The following is a 20469-nucleotide window of genomic DNA, read 5'->3' as shown; positions in this document are numbered from 1 at the left end:
CGACTTATGCCTGGGACCCTGATTTGAAAACAGTCCGATAGGAAAACCCCTGCTATATTAAACACATGCAAGACGCCTGACTTCAGCTTTTGCTTTGCAAAGCCTTCCCACTCTGACACTCTCCTAATTCAGTGCTGTGACCCCAGGACACAGTTATGTTTGCTATTACTACTATTAGTTGCGTATCCTTGCTTTCCTCATGTTGGATGAGCCACCAACATTTAATTTAAACAATTCACAAGAGAAAAGCAAATAAAAGCATTAGCGCTTTTTCAAAGTGTAACTGTAATGCTGATTCTTGCTAGAAAATACGCATCTGAAACCACTAAGCAGGATCTTGCCCTCTTCCAGAGAACTACTGGGAGCTTTGAATATAATACTGTCTTGCATATCAATAAGCAAGAAATTCTGTAATGATAACCTAACAAACCACCTTTCTAATTTCCAGCTGCAGATCACACAACAAACACCAAAGCAAGTTGGTAAAGCACATACGCATACTTACATGGGTGTGCTCTCTTCTGCATGGTGACCTGGAGGCCGAACAACAGCAAATCCATTCTACGCACAAAAAATAAGAAAATGAAGAAGTGAGACAGAAAGGAAGGTTTATTGCACAAAGACAGATGCAGAGGTTGCAGCCAGAAGCGTTAATTCTGCTTTGGAACTATGTAGTTGTTCTCAATGGTTTTCTCACAAAACCATAGCAGTGGATGATGCTTTCCCTCGTTTTGGAGGGGGGGGAAAAAGTCCACATTAATTTTATGGAAACTGCTTGGTACAGCATTTCCTTCCATTCAGGGAAAAAAATAAATCTGAATGAGGTCACTGAAACAGCAAACGGGCTGGCCCAGCTGAAGGCAACAGCAAAACCCTCAGATAACACTGGAATAGTGATTTCATTTGCTGCTCTGGTTTCTTTCTTCCTTTTAATCAGTGCGTAAGAACATTCACCAGGAGTCTGTTGTTCACTTGCTGATATCTTCAAAGATTTTTATGACTAAAGCCAGATGGTGGCATTAAAATGAAGCTAACTGGACCTCCTGAATAACACAGCCCTGAGCCGAGTCCTGTACAGAGCCTATATCAAAAGCCAAGTGTTATTTTCATACCAACCTTCAGTTCTCCTGTGGCTACTTTGAAAACGAGCTCAATGACACAGCCCACGGCCAGGCGAGCAGCACCAGATGAGTGAACTTCATTCCAAATTGTGTCACTGTCGACCTAACAGAGACACACACAGGAACCACGTTTAGGAGCAACAAGGACTGCCAGGAAACAGAGACTCACGTTTTATAAAGACGTTATTCATATGTAATAAATGCATTAAATTTAAATGCATTAAATTGCAGAACCGATCTTGGCAGTACCAGGGCTGGGACCCCACCAATGACTGCAACATCACCACTACCAAGTGTCCATTCAACCAAATGACACTCAAGAGATGACCATTTGCAACAGCTCTGCAATGCTAAAGGGTCAGTGCTGTAACACAGGAGCAAATTCAGCATCTCAAGCACTGTAAATTTGCAGGTGTCTCCTACTAATACTCCTACCAACACCACGGTATCAGTATTTCTCTTTAATAGCTGGAGGAAACTGATCCCAGATGAAGTAAAAAGGTTTATAAAATAACGTAATGATTCTATAAAATTAAAAAAAAAAAAAAAAACACAAGAAAGATGTTTAATAATGGACGCTTAAAAGATGCCTGTCCAGGACTGCCAGGGTAAGGTTACGCTGACAGCAGCTTCCCTGGGGAACCATAAGATCAACCCTGTCTCATCAAAGCTAACAACAGGCCTTCAACATCTAGCTGCTGACTACAGACATCTACTTCAACGCTAAATATTTGACAGGACCACCATCCTCTATATTTCCCCCCGAAAATGTGCAAATAGGCCAAAGGCAAGGCAAGGCATTCCGCAGACATCCCCATGTCGTTATTATATGAGATCATGTCCTAATTTCAACAAAAAGTGAGAAGCCTTGGCTCTTACCACATTCGTCCCACCAACCGTATGAAGACAAGATTAGTTTGCAGACACGTGATGAAATGCCTGTTCTCTTTTTTGTTACTGCCATTCAGCCGCGACTCTGCAGAGAGCAGAGGGGGAAGGACGGCTCCCGGGGGGCTCTTTCCAGGCCAAAGCTCTGGATCTCCTCTGCTGCGCCCCCGGCTGTCTTGCACGCAGCGATGAAAGTGAAGCGTGTTTGCTTCTTGCCAGTCACAGCCTTTGCAAAAGCCAGACTGCTGGGACTGCCCCATATCAGGTCAGCTCAGCTGCCCAAGAACAGCATAGGATAAATGTAACATTTCTCAGTGCACAAGATCACCAGCTATTTTTCACATATTACTCTGTGTTGAGCATATTTATGGAAACAATGGCAAAGGAGAAGGAAAGAAAGAGATCGTTTGTTTTGTCTGGCATCCAGTCTGCTCACTGAGCTGCGGGGAGATGCAAGTGGCCCTACAGGAGATTGATCTGTCTCCTTCACGGCTGTGCTAAAGCCAGTGGAAATGGTCCCAGGTTATGTTATCAGGGACAGCTTCTGGCGGCATCTGCCCTGAGGATGCTTTTGAAGTCACAGTAAACCAAGAAAGCATTTGGAGAATACCAAAAAGCCATCTCTGTGTGGCAATGCTGCCAATACGTGCACTGTCCTCAGTCTCTGGGGAAAGCCACCACATCAGTGGAAAAGCCCATATTTGTGGTATGGGAACAGAAGTACAATGGCATCTGAGTTATGCACGACACCTCCAGGAGTTCTGGATCAGTACTGCACACATGAAGGAGATGGGACTGATCTGACTACGTCCCTCCAAAAGCCCTTAGCAAGATGGGAAGAAGACCAAGCTGCTTCTTCCCCCCTGTCCCCAGGGCATTAGTGCTCTACGAGGGTCTGTCTTTGGGCTCCTAATCAGGAGTCCTGTAAAAACATTATGGGATGGTCAACCTGCTTTGCGATCAGGATAACACTGCCTCATTCCCTAGGGGGATACAGCAGTCTTCATCCTCAGATCCTCTCCCCCCAGCATGAGTGAGTGGGAGACACTCGTGGTTTATACAACAGAGAACATCTACTTGCCTTTTTCTAAGAGCTGACCAACTCAGTGCCCCTGGTCTCACTGCTCAAGTGAGATACAGCTGCACTGTGCAGTCTGGGCTGAGCATATCTAACCCATCTTTCTTGGTCTTGAAAGAAAATGCTGCAGGATGTCAGTAGGCAAGAGCTTCCCTCTCCCCCTGGCCACAGCAAGTACCAGGTGCCCTCCACAAATGCAGAACTGCAGAGAGCCATCTTCGTTCACTGTGAAGCACCAGAGGAATGGAAATACAAAAACCCCCAAATTCACATGTCCTAAGCATGGCTTTACCTAAGGGACCAACAGACCCTCAGATTTCCTCAGACTTCTGTTCATGCCAGCCTCCCCCATAAAGCATGCAGAAGTCACCAGTGCCTGAGCCAAGCACCACCATGTTCAGGCCATCTGATGCCTGCAGAAACCAGACTCATGTTGGCAGCATTTCAAGAATGAGGAGGGCAACACAGAGTGATATTAAAGAGTTATTATTTCTGCAGAAAGAAATTAAGTACTTAGAAAAAAGCATTCCACCTGTGATTTAGAAGCCAATTTCAAGGACTCTGCATGCCCCCCAACTCAGCTCCCCAGCAGGAGGAGGACTGCATCCAGAGACGTCTGCTGCCACCCTCAAGCTCTCCACTGCCCCATCCCACATGCAAACATCTCCAAGATAACGATTAACACCCAGCCACCTTCCCTCAAACGGATGTCTGGAGACCACTGGGCCCTACTCCAAGGCAGCACTTCATCATCTGTGTGACTGTGTCTGAACAGTCCCACTGAAGTCATCAGTGCTCTGCAGCAGGCAGGCGTAGACTCTGCCATGGTGGAAAATGTTATTAATGTGGCCCTGAGCTGGACTGCTCTCCAGCTCTGAAGCTGCTGCTGTTTGGTGCACAGGCTGCTGTTGACCCCTCCATCATTCCTGAATTCTGAAGTTCATTACAGGGTAGACGCTATTTGGCTTTCGCTGCCTATAAGCTCTTTGATGTAGCTGCCATCACAGGAGTTGTTGCTAGGACAGCACATCAAGCCTTACCATCTGGAAGGACTTTACGGAGAGAGGAAGCATATTTCTTGCCTTTTGTTGATCCAACAGCGTGTATTTCTTTTTTCTTCCGAGCTGGAGGATACAGCTGCGTCAGAGATACTGAGTCTTCCACATCTGCCACTGTTGGATGAGGAGTGGTTGTCCTGGTCAGCACACTTGTCTCCTTGAGAATAATATTAAAGCCTTGCTCATTCAAATAAAGAGGCTGCTGTTTCTACTAGGTAAACCCATAGGAGAGGGCTCTTTTAGAGGTGGGGAGAGGGAATTCAGCGCCTGGGACCTGCTGCAGGCTCTTAACCTTCGCAGCATGTACCATTATTAGAAAATTGATGAGGGAATGCAGAAGTCGAAGGGTCAATAGCTTGACGCAGGCTCTCTTCTAGAAGGAATGTCCAAGATGTTTCGGAGTGAAACCCAAAAGTTTTTCCCTCCTTATAAAGTTGAAGTCTTTATTAATATACACAATGAGGTTCCTACTTGCACTGTATACTCTACTATACGCTAATGTGCAGCTGTTTAAAAATGAAATGAGCATTGTATAAAAGGTTTCATTATTCTAATATTTTCTTTAGTTGAAGAGCTATGCAGATAAGAAATTAAGCATAGGGACAGGTAGAGACAAGTTGTACCGCAGTTCCAGGCTCTGCAAAGTGAAGGGGGACGAAGGAGTTCTGCTCTTCCCTCATCACTGCTCTTCATCATGCTTAGGTAACAGCAGCACATACCGCCTGTGCTGCCAGCGAGTTGTTTTTACCTAACCATGTCTCCTACTGCTCTAAAGCACTGATTAAATAACCATGCTCACATTTTGTTCTTCTAAGACTTGCTAATTAGTTTCTTCTCATTTCCATTCCATGGAAGTAATTTTTGTTGTCTCTGCTCTGTGATAACATACTTTGCTTGCACAGGTAAAGATTTTTATATGCTCTAATCAATACCTTACAACCAAAAATGGACTAACATACTTTGGAAGAGACCAAATCCACTTTTAAAGACCTAGATCTTTGGATATTTTTAGAACATGCATAGAAAAAGAAAATACTACACACAAAAGAAAACAAATTTATTAGCTATTGTAAGATCAAGTGTTTGAGTTTTTTGAAGAGTTTGGATGCAAGTATGCTGGAACTATTTTGCAGAATTTCAAAGCTCAAACTCCTTTCCCCAAAATCTTCTTCTAATTATCCTGGATTAGGTAATGCTCTGGTGCATATAAGCCATACATTAAGAAAAGAGTGTGTGCTGCAGAGAAGTGAAGGTAACATCCTAAGTAAAAATACTGCAATACTTGCAGATGCTGCTAAAGATCAGCAGGAATAAATTACTGTTGTTTAAACCAGAGCTCACATCTGTTGATATAAGCGCTTCTGTGCTTTCTTCCTCTGCTCTATGATCAGACGTCTGCAGATGGGAGGAGGTTTGTTAGTGTCAGCTACAGTGATGTGAAGGCTTCCTCACATAAAACAAACCAATGGGGAGAGGCAGGGGGGGATATAGACAAGAGTTTCCAAGCTCTGGGAAAAAAAATTACCCTTTTTTCTCATTGATTTTGAGACACTGCAACTTAAGTTTTTAGAGAGAGTTTGAAAGGTGTTATGTGATGAAGCTAGTTGCTCTGAAATTTTTCCTGCTCCTTCACTCTCTTTAACTTCCTTCATCTCGCTTGCTGGTAAAGAACTCATGGCTGCCCAAGCTCCAAACTTCATCCTGGCGCTTAACAGCTCTTCATGGGCTTCTCCCCCATGAATTGCTCTACAACTGCCTTTCAGATCCATCTATTCTTTTAATCTACATAACATCCCCTACAGAAGAGAATTGCCTTGTTTAATTGTTTGCAGAAGGAGGACTTGGTTTCAAGCTTTCCAGCCTGTAATTTCATCTGACACCTTCAGCTCCCAAATTATAAGGAACAGCAATCATTCAGCTTTCACCTGCTCCAGGCCAGTCCCCCTCCAGTCCACATGCATTATTTTGCATCCAACACAGAATTTAATGTGTTACATTACTATTACATTACTGTTTAGTTTCTTGTTACCATGACGCCATCCATATTTCTTTGCAGACAGCTTTTGCTTTGAAGACCCCAAATAAATTTAATACCATCAGCAAAGGACACTTGCTTATGACCCATCCCCTGCATTGCAACATTTCAGTGAATATACAGATTTCTTGGGGATTGTAATTCTGACCACTATTTCCTATCTTCTAACCAGTAATAAATCCAAAAGAAGACTGGTCCCACCTTATTCTACTCATTTTTGAAAACTTTTTTTTCTTTCCTTTTTTCTTTACGGCATCATGTTTGCCCCCTGGAAAGCATTTGGCAGACCAGTATCAAGCTCTCCAGGGAAAATCCTCCTTACGAAGCAGTCAGCCAGCTGGAAAGCTGTCTAGCGTTGTGGTGAGCTGAATGTAAAGACCCATGAAGCATTCCCTAGACTGCACTTATCATTAAGTGACAAACTCAGAGAAAATGAAACATCTGCTGAAATAAATCCCTCCTCCTTCAAACTTGGGCTACAAACCATTGGTAGTCAAGATGATGTCCTACAGGTGCTCTGATCATCACATGCACCTGACGTTCTTTCACCATCAGGAAATATTCACCAGTACAAAGTGACTGGAGACCACACAAACTTCTTACAGCACCAGGGCTGCCTCTCCACAACCTTCTCAACTTGTAAGAAAAAGATAAAACAGAGACTGATTACTGCTCAGCAATGAGTAATGTTCAGCCAACCTGGCAATCTCAAACAAGGAAGAGTCTAAACAAAACTCCATCACTCAAAAGAGCTATATGGCCACCTTGCAGCCTGAAAATGGCCTGCCAAGCAACAGCAGAAAAATACCTCTTAAGCTCTCTTGCTAGAACAATTTGAAATAATTTCATTATACCATAACAAGCACTCAATCTCCCAGCAGTATTTACATGCTGAAACTTCTCAGATTCACGTTACACTTTCTCTCACACTAAAATTCTTCATAACTGATGTTTTACCCTGGGCTCTGATTTTTAATTTTTTTTTTTTTAAATTATATTTTTATGATTTCCTTAAAAAACCAGTATTACATGCATCTCAAAAATGTCTTGTCATCCTCTTTGGTGCAGAAAATAATTTGGTTTTCATCTGCTACTGAAAGGCGTGCTCTGTGGCCCCAGCTAAGATCCCACTATAGGGCTTCATCCAACAGTTTCCCATAGCAAATCAAATCAAATGAAGAGCAACTCATCTCACAGAACTGGCATGCTAACAAAGACTACAGTTTTCCATCTATTTCTTCAATAAACATACCATGCTGCTAAGCCAGCTTTCTTGACAATTCTCACACTTTGAAAGACAGCAGAAAATGGGATTGAAAGGACCTTGTGAGATCACTGTACGTCCCTCCTACCCCAAAGGAGATGGTCTACACTTAAACCCATCCAGGGCACGTACAAGTGCAAAGCGCTTAATATGCTATAGCCAATTGTTCTGTACCATGGACTCATTTTCCCTACAAATTTATGGCTGGCATGTATATACTAACTAAATATGCACCCCAAAGGCAGTGAAGACTGTGTTTTCCCACACCAGCCATGAAAGCAGCGGAAGTACACAAATAGTAGGCACTGTATCCTGAGGTAACTGGGGAAGGAAAAGGAAGAAAAACAACAGAAAGCCATTTTTACAAAAAATCTGACTATCACATAGTTGATTACTAATAAATTACTGGTTTTAAAAAGCTTTTCCTAGAAAACGTGAAAATTATATGTTAGGATTGCTAAAACACTGTACAGAAGTCAGCAAATGTTTCTAGTATTTAAGGGTCTGTGGAGACAACCGACCAGCAAGTTAACTGCAAATGCTATCTTTATTACGAGCGTTATCAATAATACCAGCACTGTGGCACTTCCTGCCTTGATTTAGGATTTAATGCAAGACTTCTGGGACTGCGCGAGGCTCAGGCACTGTCTCTACTTGTTACCATTCAGTCTTCATTTGCAAATGATAATTTTTGCTTTGAATGGCATGCCTGACTGCAGGGCAGAGTAAATCCAAACCTTTTAAACTCTAGCCAAAAATTTGCCATGAATTAGGAGACTGCAGCATATTTACAATACAAAATAAAATATCTCTACAAGTGCTCAGCAGTGGCGGTATGAATAAACGCCGATTATTCTTTTTTTTTTTTGACGGGATAATTTTCAAAGCAGCAATTTTGCAAAGACTCAGGAAGAAAACAATTTTGTTTCATTTCCATAACAGAATCCAGACCTCTAAATTCAACCTCACGAGCTACAATTATGCATAAGAACTACCACTGTGAATTTTCAAACACAATGCCTTTTATTGTCTCTTCTCATTCTTTTCCCTTCCTGTTCTCTGAGATTTTCTGTACTGTCACCCTCCACAGAAACTTTAGAGCAGAAAGTCTGACTTGAAAGGAAAACTTTCAAGTTTTCAGGCTTCAAAGGAAAACAACAACGCAAACCTTCAACACAAGGTATTTGGATGGTATTTGGGTTTTTTCCAGCCTTATGGGAACAAACAACAACAAAAAGAAGTCTTCTTATTATATGGATTCTTGACAGATGGAAACTAATGTTCAGCTTTTCCATGATGGATGGAGGTGTATTTTAGTCACCTCCTTCAGAATCCATGCGTGATTGTCCTGGAACTCAAGAAATGAAAGATGCCAAATACCAAAGGCTGCAATTCCCTTGTGCTGCATAACCTGTGAGACATTTCATTTGAGGACACTAATGTAGCCCAGACACAAATGCAGCAACTTACTGTTTACAGGAACTTCCCAAATATTGTCCTTCAGTATCACTATTTTATTAATATGTTTTCCACCTGCGCTAGGAGGCAGGCAGCTCTGAAGTACAAATACTGAAGATGAAACACCTATGCAACACGAGCAGCATGAAAAGCACATCTTGCTCTCTATGTAGAAAGGATTTTTGGATGCAAGGGTTGCTTTCAAATGTAGTAATGTCTAAGCCATTAAATATCACTGCCTGGGAAATGAGGTTTCTCCTCCTAAAAGCCAGAGATGAAACATGCCTATGAATATCACACACACTTTGGTTCTCCAAAGTAGTTTAAGAATCTTCACCCTGCTTTTGAAGAAAGGCACGTGAGGCTGTCGCTGCAACCCCGCACCCCAGGCAGACCCTGTTTATGGGTAACATCTGGTTGCAATTACCCACTTGATGGAATGCAAAGCAACAATTTTTGTTACCAATGGGACTGGGAGAACAAACAGGACATTATTTACACATTAAAGAGAGTACTCACCCCGACACCACCACAAGGAAGCCTGACAAACATTGACGTTAGAGAACCTGTAGAAAAAAAACGGACCCTGTAAGTCAAAAAGTCAAAGTTCACCAGATTTTGGTCCAATTTTATGGCAATGCTGCAATCTTTCCAAACACAGTAACAGACTGGGGTTTTCTTGTGATTTTCAAAAAACACACAGCCAACCCTGTTACATTACAACATATACATACACAATGTAAATCCTTGGCCTTGTTTAAAAGCCTTTCCAATGTAAAAGCCTTCTATAAATCACTTATTTTTTTATGCAAGGTTTGTGTGCTGTCTTACGTTTCAAGCAGTCATGCTAACTATAAATGATTGAGATGCTACCAACAACTGCTCAGCATGTCTTCTCAGATGAACATTTTAACCCCTTTCAAATGAAGGAGGATAGGAAATCATAAAAACACCCTAATTATCAGTCATCTGCAGTTACTAGAAGACTTTGGAGTGCATGAGCTTCATAAAAGAGGAAGACAAAAATAAACTGGTGGCAAGCACAGAAAACGTATTTTGACTGAAAAAGCAAAACCAACGTTAAGAAATTGAGAAAAATGGAGAAAAACAGCTGTAGGGCTAATTTTGCATCTGTAAGAATTGTAACATCACTTTCTGGGCTTGCATATGAGCAAATTATCCTCCATTCAAAATTCTGCAGGTTTATAAAGGGTGTACTGAAACAAGAACATGCTGTCTCATATCCATCACCACCCTAACGTGTATGACTTGTACACCATGTCTACGCACCACAGGCAAACAGGCAGAAGGAGATATGTGCATGCAGACACTGTAACAGATCTGGAGTACGTTGCCCAAGATTCATTTACTTGAGACTTATTTAAAGTTAATGAAAGCTAACAGTGAAATAAACTGGGTTGAGGTTTTTTTCCCCCCACCAAACCAGGTTCTTGTTCTGGTCATGTCTATAGTGAAAGAATTAATTCCCTTAAATGCTAACTACCAGCTTTGTAGAGTGTGAATTAGCCATGACAGCAGACAGACATTACTGAGGACCATGCTGGTGTCAAATGCATTGCAGACACATACGTTACCCCTGCGACTGAAAGAGGAGTTAATGCATCTGTATTATTAATCTGAGTGCACAGCGAGATTCACTCTTTGATTAGATCCACATGAAAGTTCTTGGATCATCCTGCCTTGGACCTCCTGTCACATCTTTCACTGCTAATCCACCCATTATTTCGATATTTATCTTCTTGACAACAATTTATGATTGCTCTCCACAAATTAAAAGCAGCCTTATGTGCCTAAGTTTAAACTTGTTCAACAGGTTCCAAAGCTTTACACTGTCAAATGAGAGATGGATTCATATTTTTCCTCCTCAGACTTTCAAGGGCTTTAGCAACACTTCCAGGGGTAGAGTTATGCAACCTGCCTTGAAGGCCACCACCTTCAAACCCGCCTGATAAAATACAGCACAGCAAATCTTTGTTATGCTCCGGGTCCTCTGGGGAAAGTAACTTTGACATCAGTGATGGGCTTCCGCTGCAAGTCTCTTCTACACGTGTGAAGAAGGGCACTCTGTGAGAAAGGAGTAAGGTTCAGCAGTAACGAACTACAGGACAACTGTAGAAGGAAAAGTAATCAGCAGTGCCACAATGACGCCTGCTTACAATTCTGAAAAAAAGGAACTATTTACCCCCTTCCTGCTTTCTCCTAAAGAACTGCCAGATGAAGGGACATCCCCCTTATCATTTGCAGAAGCTTAAAAGGAAACATCCCATGTTTTCATCTCCCAGCTTTACAAGCTCTTCCTTTTAGGCTGAGGTTTCTCATGCTTTTTCTTCTTCATAGACATATCAAAGGCAAAGAGTTTATACGGAGTCAGCCACCAGAGCCGTTCACATGTCAAGACACTCAGGTCTAACAAACTTCTATTTGCATATGTGAGCCTCACACAAAGCTTTGGTCTCAGACTTCAAACCTGCCATACATTTATGCTCTAACATATTTAGAAGAACCCCACAAAGCTGTTTTGTAAACTTAAAAGCCTTTTAAACTCTCAACAGGAGAGGATGGCTGAAGACGGGGCTGCTTACAGGCTTGTTCACCTCTATACATAAACGTGCACTCCGAGTTTTTTGAGGGAGGTTTTCTCAACACATCAGTGGCTCTTAATGCTTCCTCAGGTCCAGCACTGTGGAAGCCATCAAGTTAACAAACTGGTTTTAGGGCCAGCATTGCTCCTCCTGCCCTGGTCCCAAAGGAGAACTTCTCCCTGGGTGCTATGCAGACATCCCAGCCAGGCTCACTCCTCTTGTCATTTTGGCTCACCGTGCTGTCCTTCCGGACCCCTGGCTGTCAAGCTGTCAGCTTATTTTTCTCCTGCCCTGGTGAGATGACTGGCAGCCACGCTGAACAGTGAAGCTGTTTGCTCTTCCTCCAAGCTTGGTGCTCGGCACGAGTGTCAGTGCCAGTTGCGGCCCGTGCATGGGAGGGCGTGCAATGGGAGGACAACCAGGCAGCAGGAAGAGGCAGTCCACTGCTGACTGGGCAAAGATGGTCAGGCGAGCTGGCAGCAAGTCCCCCTGCTAGCAGCTCAAGGCTAAAATGGTGCCAAGTGGGTTTAGGAAACAAGGTCTAAGCTCAGCTAAGAGCTACTGGAAAGCCCTTCCTAATGGAGATCCTGGGGACCTGACCTTCTGCCTATGGTTGCAGCTCTTTGACAACTCCGTCTTCTTTGCAAATTACACCCAAACAGGCAACATTTTGCATCGGAATACCCTCAGGTATTAGAATAATTTCTCTTCACTATAGGAATAATCTTGATCTCTACAGACATTATAAAATGAGTGATTAAAGACATGGGGAACACACAGCAAAACTGCTTAAGTACACACAGGCAGAGCAAGAGTTTCTCCTCCTTCAGTTTCTCTAAACAGGCCACCAGGAATGGTTCAGCAAAACCTGGGTATCCCCAAATCCAATATTAACTAAACAAACTGTTTGTATCTCCAAATGTATCTGTGGAACTATTGACATAGATTGTGCCAAGAGTCAAAGGGGGAACAAAAAGCATCTCAAGAGGATCTGACATTTGAATGAGCTTGAAACACTCAGTGTTATCACAGTCCAGGCTAAAAACATATCTTGCAAGGGCTGTCGCTGAAAGGAGAGGGGGTTTAGGTGACCCACTGCCTGCTCAGCCCCTCCATGTAGATGATGACCACTGCCAGAGGCAGGGTGTTAATCCTGCCTGCTGCAGGCTGGTGAAGCCAACAGGTCAGATGCTGGAGGACTGCCTGGATCCCACCGCAGCAGATAGTCAGGACACACGTCCTCACGCACCTTCAACGCTATGGTTCAAGAAATTGCAGAGAAATCAGTCAACATGAAGGTGGTGCAACTGCAAACGAGGAGCCTTCTCAGATCTACCGGGGAAGATTTACACACTGTTTCTTTGGACTGGTGGATACGCCTTACGCAAAGTGAGAATTTTACACTACCAAGGATATGACATCATAAATTCTTTAAACTTTACATACTAATTGTGCTATCATTCAGCCAGAGGTGTCTACTTTTCGTTTCTCTGGGTTTTAAAGAGGTGGTAAGTTAGCTATAAATACTGTGCTAATTGCATGTTTAAACAACTGGCTAATAGCTTTCCTCTTTGGGGATCTAATGTACATACTGAATATGTTGCAAAATCTTTCCAGCTCTTTTGCTGTGACTACTACATCATGCAGGCCATCAAGTTAATCCTCTTTTTATATCATCCAAAGTCAAGCTAATCCCCAAATAAACTTTCTCAGCTTCTAGGTTCCAGAACTGTCTTTTCGCGGATCCCCATGTGAGAACTTGCCAAACTGCCCCTCCAGCCTATCACCTACTACTGCAGAAAGGCAGAAAGTAAAGGGAGAAGATGATGTCTCCATGGAGGTAAGGTGTTAAAATCAGTGTGGTTTGGTTGCTATGGGGGGGTTGGTTATCTTAACAACCATCTCCTAGATTTTTTGCAGGGGAAAATGTCTATATTTTACGACAGATGCAGCCCTGTTTCAGGAAGATCCAGTCCCCAGTGAAGGGGATAAAAATCTTACTCCAAATTAAACAAATGTAAGACTATCTAAGAGGCTTATGCATCTCTCTTGCAGATTACCCATACAAAACTGCCAATTACCCATACAAAACTGCCAGCTATTTGTTGATGTCTATGCAGCTGGTTGGTGCTGCAGATCCAGGTCCTTAGGAGGGTATTCCAGCTCTTACCTAGCAACGGATAACTTTCTAACATGCAGAGAAGAGTGTCCAAGGATAAAATAAAACGTCTGAATTACCTTTCCTCCTCAGGGAAACCTCGTTTAAGGTTTTGAAGACATCAAATAAAGGAAGTTTCGCTATCTAGGGTTTAGGGATCTACCTGAAGAAAGGGAGATATGTCTTGTAGCGCTCTCAAGCAGACGTTGAATGGAAGTGGGAAGAATCCTCTTGGGAACTGCCCAGAGCTGAGGATGGAGGGAGCCCCATGTCCCCCCTTTCATACTGCTACTGCTAATTGTTTGCCAGAGCAAGGGCTGAGGACAGTAGTGGGAGAGCTGGAGGTCGGAAAGGGACACCCTCCTCTGTCCCCCAGCAACAATACCTAGAAGTTTCTTGCTGTCCAGTTTCTGTCGGTTCAGAGGGTTTGTGCCGTACAGCAGTGTATGGGCTTCTGAGTGAACTGTCTGCAGCTCTTCTAGAGTTGCTTTTCTTCCACGAATGCACTGAAAGAGGAAAGAAAAGGAGTGATGAAATCACTGATCAACTGCTTAAATCTCTTCGAAGAACTTTTCTTTTTCCTTAGCAAATTGTAAAGATAGCAAGCAAAAAACTAAAATGGTTTCTTATGTGAAAAAATGAATTGTAAGACAGCTTTTGGTTTAATCTCTTATTCCAAATATTAGCTTGACATGTAAAGCCATGTTTAGATTTTTGTGTGTTTTAAAAATATTACTGCAGAGCACTGGCTAAATCACACAGGTATTGCTCAACTACTGAATATTCAGGATTTCAGTTATAAGCCATTATAAAGTGATTTACTGTTGAAAAACGCATCCCCCCAAACCACCCTGACACATCCCCACCATGATTATTAAGCTAACCTAAAAAATTCTCCCAAACACACCACTTTCCAAACTGAACCTTTGAGCAATTAAGGGTCAGTTACAAACCTTCTGCTCTAAAACTCATCTCAGAAATTCCATGAGATTCAAACTGTTGCAAATTCTTTTCTTATACGATGATGCAGGTTGAGCTGGAAGTACTGTAGCAAAGATGCTCATCCCTGCTTTTGTTGCCAGCCAAAACCCAGGAGGGCAGATGCACACCGAAGTCAAAACCGTGGCTTCACTGAAGACCACGGCAAAGCTTTTACTGATGTCAGAAGGACCCAGCTTCACATTTTACAAATTGGGGATCTTTCGGCCTTTTTTATCATAGGGGTCTAGTATACCTTTGGGGCATACCTTTTGTTGCCATCACCCATTTGCCATGGAAAATAGGTTTGTAAGAACAAAGTGCTACTTGGAGATGCTAAATCTTGGTCATACAAGGACCATGCCGTGGCCTCTTGCACAGGAAAGAATGCTCCCCAGAAGGCAGACGGCGCTGGGGGGGATATACCAGAGAAGGCCACCAACTCCTGGCAGTGGAAAAAACACCTCACCTTTTTAACTGGGAGCTTGCAGCTGCCTCCGAAATGTTGGCAGAGGAAATATGCAGTGAGTCGAGAAAGTGCTGAGGTTGGGGGTAAGCTGAGAGGTGGCCATGAGAGAGGGGAAGGAGTTATTTAGAAATGAGGATTGCTTTGCTTCAGAAACACGCACGCACTACCCCCCGTCAAAAAAAAAAAAAAGTAGTATTTTATATGGCTTAGAATTACTTCATGATTTTTTGTCGTGATTTGGACTAAAACACTTTAAAAGAAGTTGTCACTTTGGGGGGGGGGGTTGTTTCCTACAGAAGGAATGACAGCATTATTATTCCCCTCTGCAATAGTAATACTAAAATATAAATAGTTAAGAGCAAAATGTTGGAAGGCTCTGAAAGCCTCTTGTAGAGTCCCAAGGTCACCCAAAACGCAAGCCTCAGCAACGAGCACCCTGCTGCACAGCCCACGCAGGATTGCATGCACCACCTCCTGCACAGCCTTCACCTTGGCTTCGTTGAAGCCAGGCACTTTTTTAAGACTTGCACGTTCCTGGAGAAGCAGAATTTCTAATGAGAGCAACAACAACAACAAAAAAAGGACAGCTTAAAAAAAGAAAGGGGGGGAAAAAAAGAAATCACACTCCTAAAAAGAATAGACTTTCAAAGGGAAAACTTGTTCTGAAGAGAAGGTCAAACTGTGCCTCACGCTCCTGAGAGCTGCTGCCGTTCAGAAAGCACTGCCGTGTGTTGCTCGCTTACTTTGCAGGAGAGTGCTACAGAGAAGATGCTTCACAGGCATCGGCATTTCCAGCCAAGCAGGGACTGCTTTTGCACCGCACCACCATCTTGGGCTGCAGCCTGGCCCAGCCGGAGCATCCCAGGGCGGAGTGTGCTGGGGGCATGGGGACTCCAGGACCTCCACCTCTGAAGCACGGTCCGCAGAACAAACTCTGAGGGATTTTTTTGGTCTCAAATGTTCAGCATAAGCCTCCATCACGTGTTGCAAAGCACACAGGAAATCGCTTTGTAAAACCATTTGAGGCATAAGGCAGCAGAAATCAAAGCACGGCAGGAGTGCTCGTGCACTCTGCCTCTCCTAATTTTGGCATTTCTGCTCTCCAGTTCCTTTTTCATTTTCTCTGTGCTCTGCTCAACCACCTAGGTTTCCTGAGGTTAATGATGAGGCAAAAATAAAGCATCCCATTAAAGAGGCAATAATCACAAAAATGCTAGACCCAGAAGGGATGGAAATATCTGGCAAATCCCCCTTGAACTTTTATCCTGTCTTCCTTTTTTGTTCATGGTAAGCCTGCCTCAGTCCCCCCTTACAGGCTTTTACAGCTTCCCTCTCACCCATATGCCAACTTTTTTCCTTTGAACAAGACGTACTGACCCATTTTCAGCTGCTACATTTAGGGGACGTACAGAAATAGCATTTTGTATTTCTTGGCGTTATGTAAAGACACCAGAAGAACAGCAGCCTGTTGAAATAACGTGTCAGATACTCCGCGGATGCGAACGTCTTCAGCTCACCAGGATGGAGAAGGGATGCTCTCATTTAAAGTAGGTGGCCCTAGCAAGACATCCAAGCTCCATGCTGTTTAGGAGGGTATCAACACCACCCTCCCCTCCACATGACACCCGTATCTGAATAGAAACTACGAGTGGATGGAGAACTTCCTTCTGTGCTGCAAGTAAAACACATTCAAGGAAAAAGCTACTATTTACTGAAACGAATACATATGTCATAGCAAACATTGCCTGGTTAGAAAGGATTATGCTCCAGAGGCTTTTGCACCTTTCTCATCTCCCAGTTCATGCACCACAAGCTTTGTCCTTGGCTCTAACCGAAGACACCAAGAAAATGAATTCAACCCCCCCCCAAACAAAGTTAGAGAACACAACAAATCCCTCACTCTTGTTTCCAGACCCATCACAACTTGTATCTCAGTCTACAGCTCAGCCTGCCATGCATGCTTTTAATTTGAGCAGTTCTTCACTTTCTAAGAGCCCTCATCTTATGATATTCTTATCTTTGAGGCTTCGCATTGCCTGCTGACCTTGCTCACTCCATATTACCTCCCCCCGCCCCTTGTCTAACCTCCTTCCTGGCTGCTAAACACTGGCTTTTCAGCTCAAGAGTTGGCTTCTTAACCCTGATGAACTAGTTGGCCCTTTACCCCGTCTCCTTCGTGCCTCTGCACGAAACCTGACCTTTGCAATGCCACACCACCCCTGCTCTCCTACTGCTTTATACACGTCATTCCACGCTCTTCCTCCATTTCCTTGGAGCCACCTTTTCCTTTGCATTTTGAACAAAAAACCTTGCTGCTAGCCTCTTAGTTTGCATTTTATTCACCCTTTCACCCCATGATGTTTCAAAAGGACAGGGTATGAATCTTGAGAGACCGCAAGCCAGATCTTCTTCCAACTGTGGCCCCAAAAAGGCCCCCAAAAGCCAGGAACGTAGCTTTAGTTTCTCTCCAGAGACTGACTTCCCAGGCACCACCGCCACCACCTCCCGCATGTCCTCGCTGCTTTGCGATAGGAAACCTTGGCATGGAGCAGCTTTCCAGAGGCTTCACCACCTGGACCCATCCTGCACTCCAACCAGACACCTGCCCAATGCTGTGCCCAGAACGCCGGGGACACGGCTCTGCTCTTACAGGTGGCCCAGCCCTGGGTCTGGTTTTTCATGTCAGTCCTCCACAGCTGCAATTAACCTTCAGCTAACAGTCCTCATGCTTTAAACAACGCAGGATTGCTGCCAAGATGTGCTTGGAGACGAACCCTGCTTGAGGAACTCATTCTTCCCCATCCTGGTCAAGCAGCCCAGGGATTTGATTACCTCCAAAAACACACAGCAAAACCTATTGATTTCCTCATGCTCTTGATGAAGGCTGGGAGGATTACTCTATACTGTGATTGCGGGTTTTCGTTTGGGGGGTAGAGTCTTTTATTGAGATTGCCTCAATTAGTATAATTGTTGCTTTTAAATTCTGAATGTACACCAGAGTAATTGCCATATTTTATAAAGCTAACTTAATTAAACAAGCAATATTCTAAACCGCAGCTGTCGTTAAGTTTGGACAACTGCTTTCACTGCAAAAGGTCATCTTTAAAACTTGCGCGACCCTGCCAGACTCTTACCTATCACACCGCAAATCTGGCACACATTTTCCCCTCAGCTGGATGTAAAATGTTTTTTGGACAACTTTAGCAAATACGTATCTGTTTCACTGCTGAAAAATGAGAGGCGGGGGAAGAAGCGATGTGTTTTCTTTCTGTTCTAAAAATATTTGTGCCCCTTCTGGATCACTTCTATTGCCTCTGAGAGAAATGGTAGGAACTCAGCACTTGGCAGGTTGTCTGGGAGCCTCTCAGCTGCCTGATGAAAACAGGTTTTCACTTAGTTCAGTTCTGAAATTTCAAAGCAAGTATTTGTTAGCATGCATGATAAAAATATTTATCTGCGAGCCCTTTTCTGGCTTGGGGCATGTGTGCAACAGAAACACCAAAAGAAAATTTCCAGGAGACAGACACTGAGAATTGTTTGAGCTTGCATGAGAAAGCAGAGCTGGGATTTATTTTCAGTGTGCAGTCGTGGGGGAGAATGAGAGCTGTTAAACTCCTTCTGGAAGAGAACAGGGATCCAGCAGAGTCTCGTCTGATCCCACACAGTGTGCATAGGATTATTTACTATGCAGGGCGCTGTGTTTTTAATCCATGTCGAGCAACTACTTGCAACCAACAGGATCAAACTATACCCACACCCGGACCACAGCAAAGGGCTGTTAAAGAAGGAAGGGCAAACATGAGGATACGGAAACGTCAAAGTTCAAACTGTCCTTTTACAAATATGAGTTGTAAGAAATGGATTAAACCACCTAATCACAAACAATTTTCACATCAGGCCCTTGGGCTTAGTGAACTGGCTCATAATGTCTGAGGCACAGGGACAACAGACCTGCAACAGTGAAGATAAAAAAGAGCATGCACAGATGTGTATGTCAGCAAGAACAGCTAAAAAAAATAAGATAGAATAAAACAGGAGCTCAGCAAAAAATTAAGGGTACAGCCTAGCAAATTTCCGAGTGCTATAATCCAGGTGTTGCTGCTGACTCACTGCAGACCTAGTACTAATTCTGAAAATATTCACCTCCTCCTTTCCAGTGCCTATAGGGCTGCTATGCAGATGGACGAGTTATAATCCATAAAAAAATTGTAGATACATAACAGGCTGCATCACCATCCTCATATAAACAGCTCTGTTAAAGTTTTGCACATCACACACACTACTGCGGGTGGGGATAGAAGGCACAGCTCATGCTGTCCTGCATGGAGCTTCAACATTATAGAATCATAGAATGGTTTGGGTTGGAAGGGACCTTTAAAGGCCACCTAGTCCACCCCCCCCTGCAATGAGCAGGGACATCTTCAACTAGATCAGGTTGTTCAGAGCCCCGTTCAACCTGACCTTGAATGTTTCTAGGGATGGGGCGTCTACCACCTCTCTGGGCAACCTGTGCCAGTGTTTCAACACCCTCACTGTAAACAATGTCTTCCTTACGTCTCGCCTGAATCTACCCTCTTTTTAGTTTAAAACCATTACCCCTTGTCTTATCGCTACAGGCCCTACTAAAAAGTTTGTCCCCATCTTCCTTATAAGCCCCCTTTAAGTACTGAAAGGCCACTATAAGGTCTCCCCAGAGCTTTCTCTTCTCTGGGCTGAACAACCCCAACTCTCTCAGCCTTTCTTCATAGGAGAGGTGTTCCATCCCTCTGATCATTTTTGTGGCCCTTCTCTGGACTCACTCCAACAGGTCTACGTCTGTTGTGCTGGGGACCCCAGAGCTGGATGCAGTGCTCCAGGTTGGGTCTCGCCAGAGCCAAGCAGAGGGGCAGAATCACCTCCCACACTGCTTTGGAGGCAGCCCAGGATACGGTTGGCTTTCTGGGCTGCAAGTGCACATTGCCAGCTCATGTCCAGCTTTTCATCCACCAGTACCCCCACGTCCTTCTCTCAATCCCTTCATCCCCAGCCTGTATTGATACCAGGGGTTGGCCCGACCCAGGTGCAGGACCTTGGACTTGGCCTTGTTGAACCTCATGAGTTTCACATGAGCCCATGTCTTGAGCTTGTCCAGGTCCCTCTGAATGGCATTCTGGCCCTCAGGTGTGTCAACCGCACCACTCAGCTTGGTGTCATCAAAAGGCAACAGGGATTTGAAAAAGTAATGTAATTATTGAAAGTAAGTATAATTATTAGGTCAGACTCCAAAATTCCTTCTAAATCAGTCCTATCATGGAATATGTCCCACAGAATTAAGCTTTCTACATGTTGAGTCTACAGCATTCCTGTCCTTGTGGTAAGG

General features: G+C 43.7%; 1 protein-coding gene across 10 annotated transcripts in view; it reads right to left on the bottom strand.

Annotated features, from left to right (window-relative positions):
• The window catches only part of HDAC4 (histone deacetylase 4), a 263373-nt gene that overhangs the window by 28209 nt on the left and 214695 nt on the right, over positions 1 to 20469 (bottom strand). For all 10 annotated transcript variants that reach the window (XM_075027809.1, XM_075027810.1, XM_075027813.1 and 7 more), the window contains 4 exons: positions 14049 to 14169; positions 9422 to 9468; positions 1117 to 1224; positions 506 to 561 (listed from right to left, as the gene is read on the bottom strand). In XM_075027809.1, coding sequence (XP_074883910.1) covers positions 506 to 561; positions 1117 to 1224; positions 9422 to 9468; positions 14049 to 14169 — 332 coding nt within the window. The remainder of the gene's footprint in view (positions 1 to 505; positions 562 to 1116; positions 1225 to 9421; positions 9469 to 14048; positions 14170 to 20469) is intronic.

The sequence above is a fragment of the Buteo buteo genome, chromosome 5 (genome assembly GCF_964188355.1).
Source record: "Buteo buteo chromosome 5, bButBut1.hap1.1, whole genome shotgun sequence".
NCBI lineage: Eukaryota > Metazoa > Chordata > Aves > Accipitriformes > Accipitridae > Buteo > Buteo buteo.
Note: the sequence above shows the minus strand (reverse complement) of the source record. Positions and strands in the feature narration are given on the sequence as shown.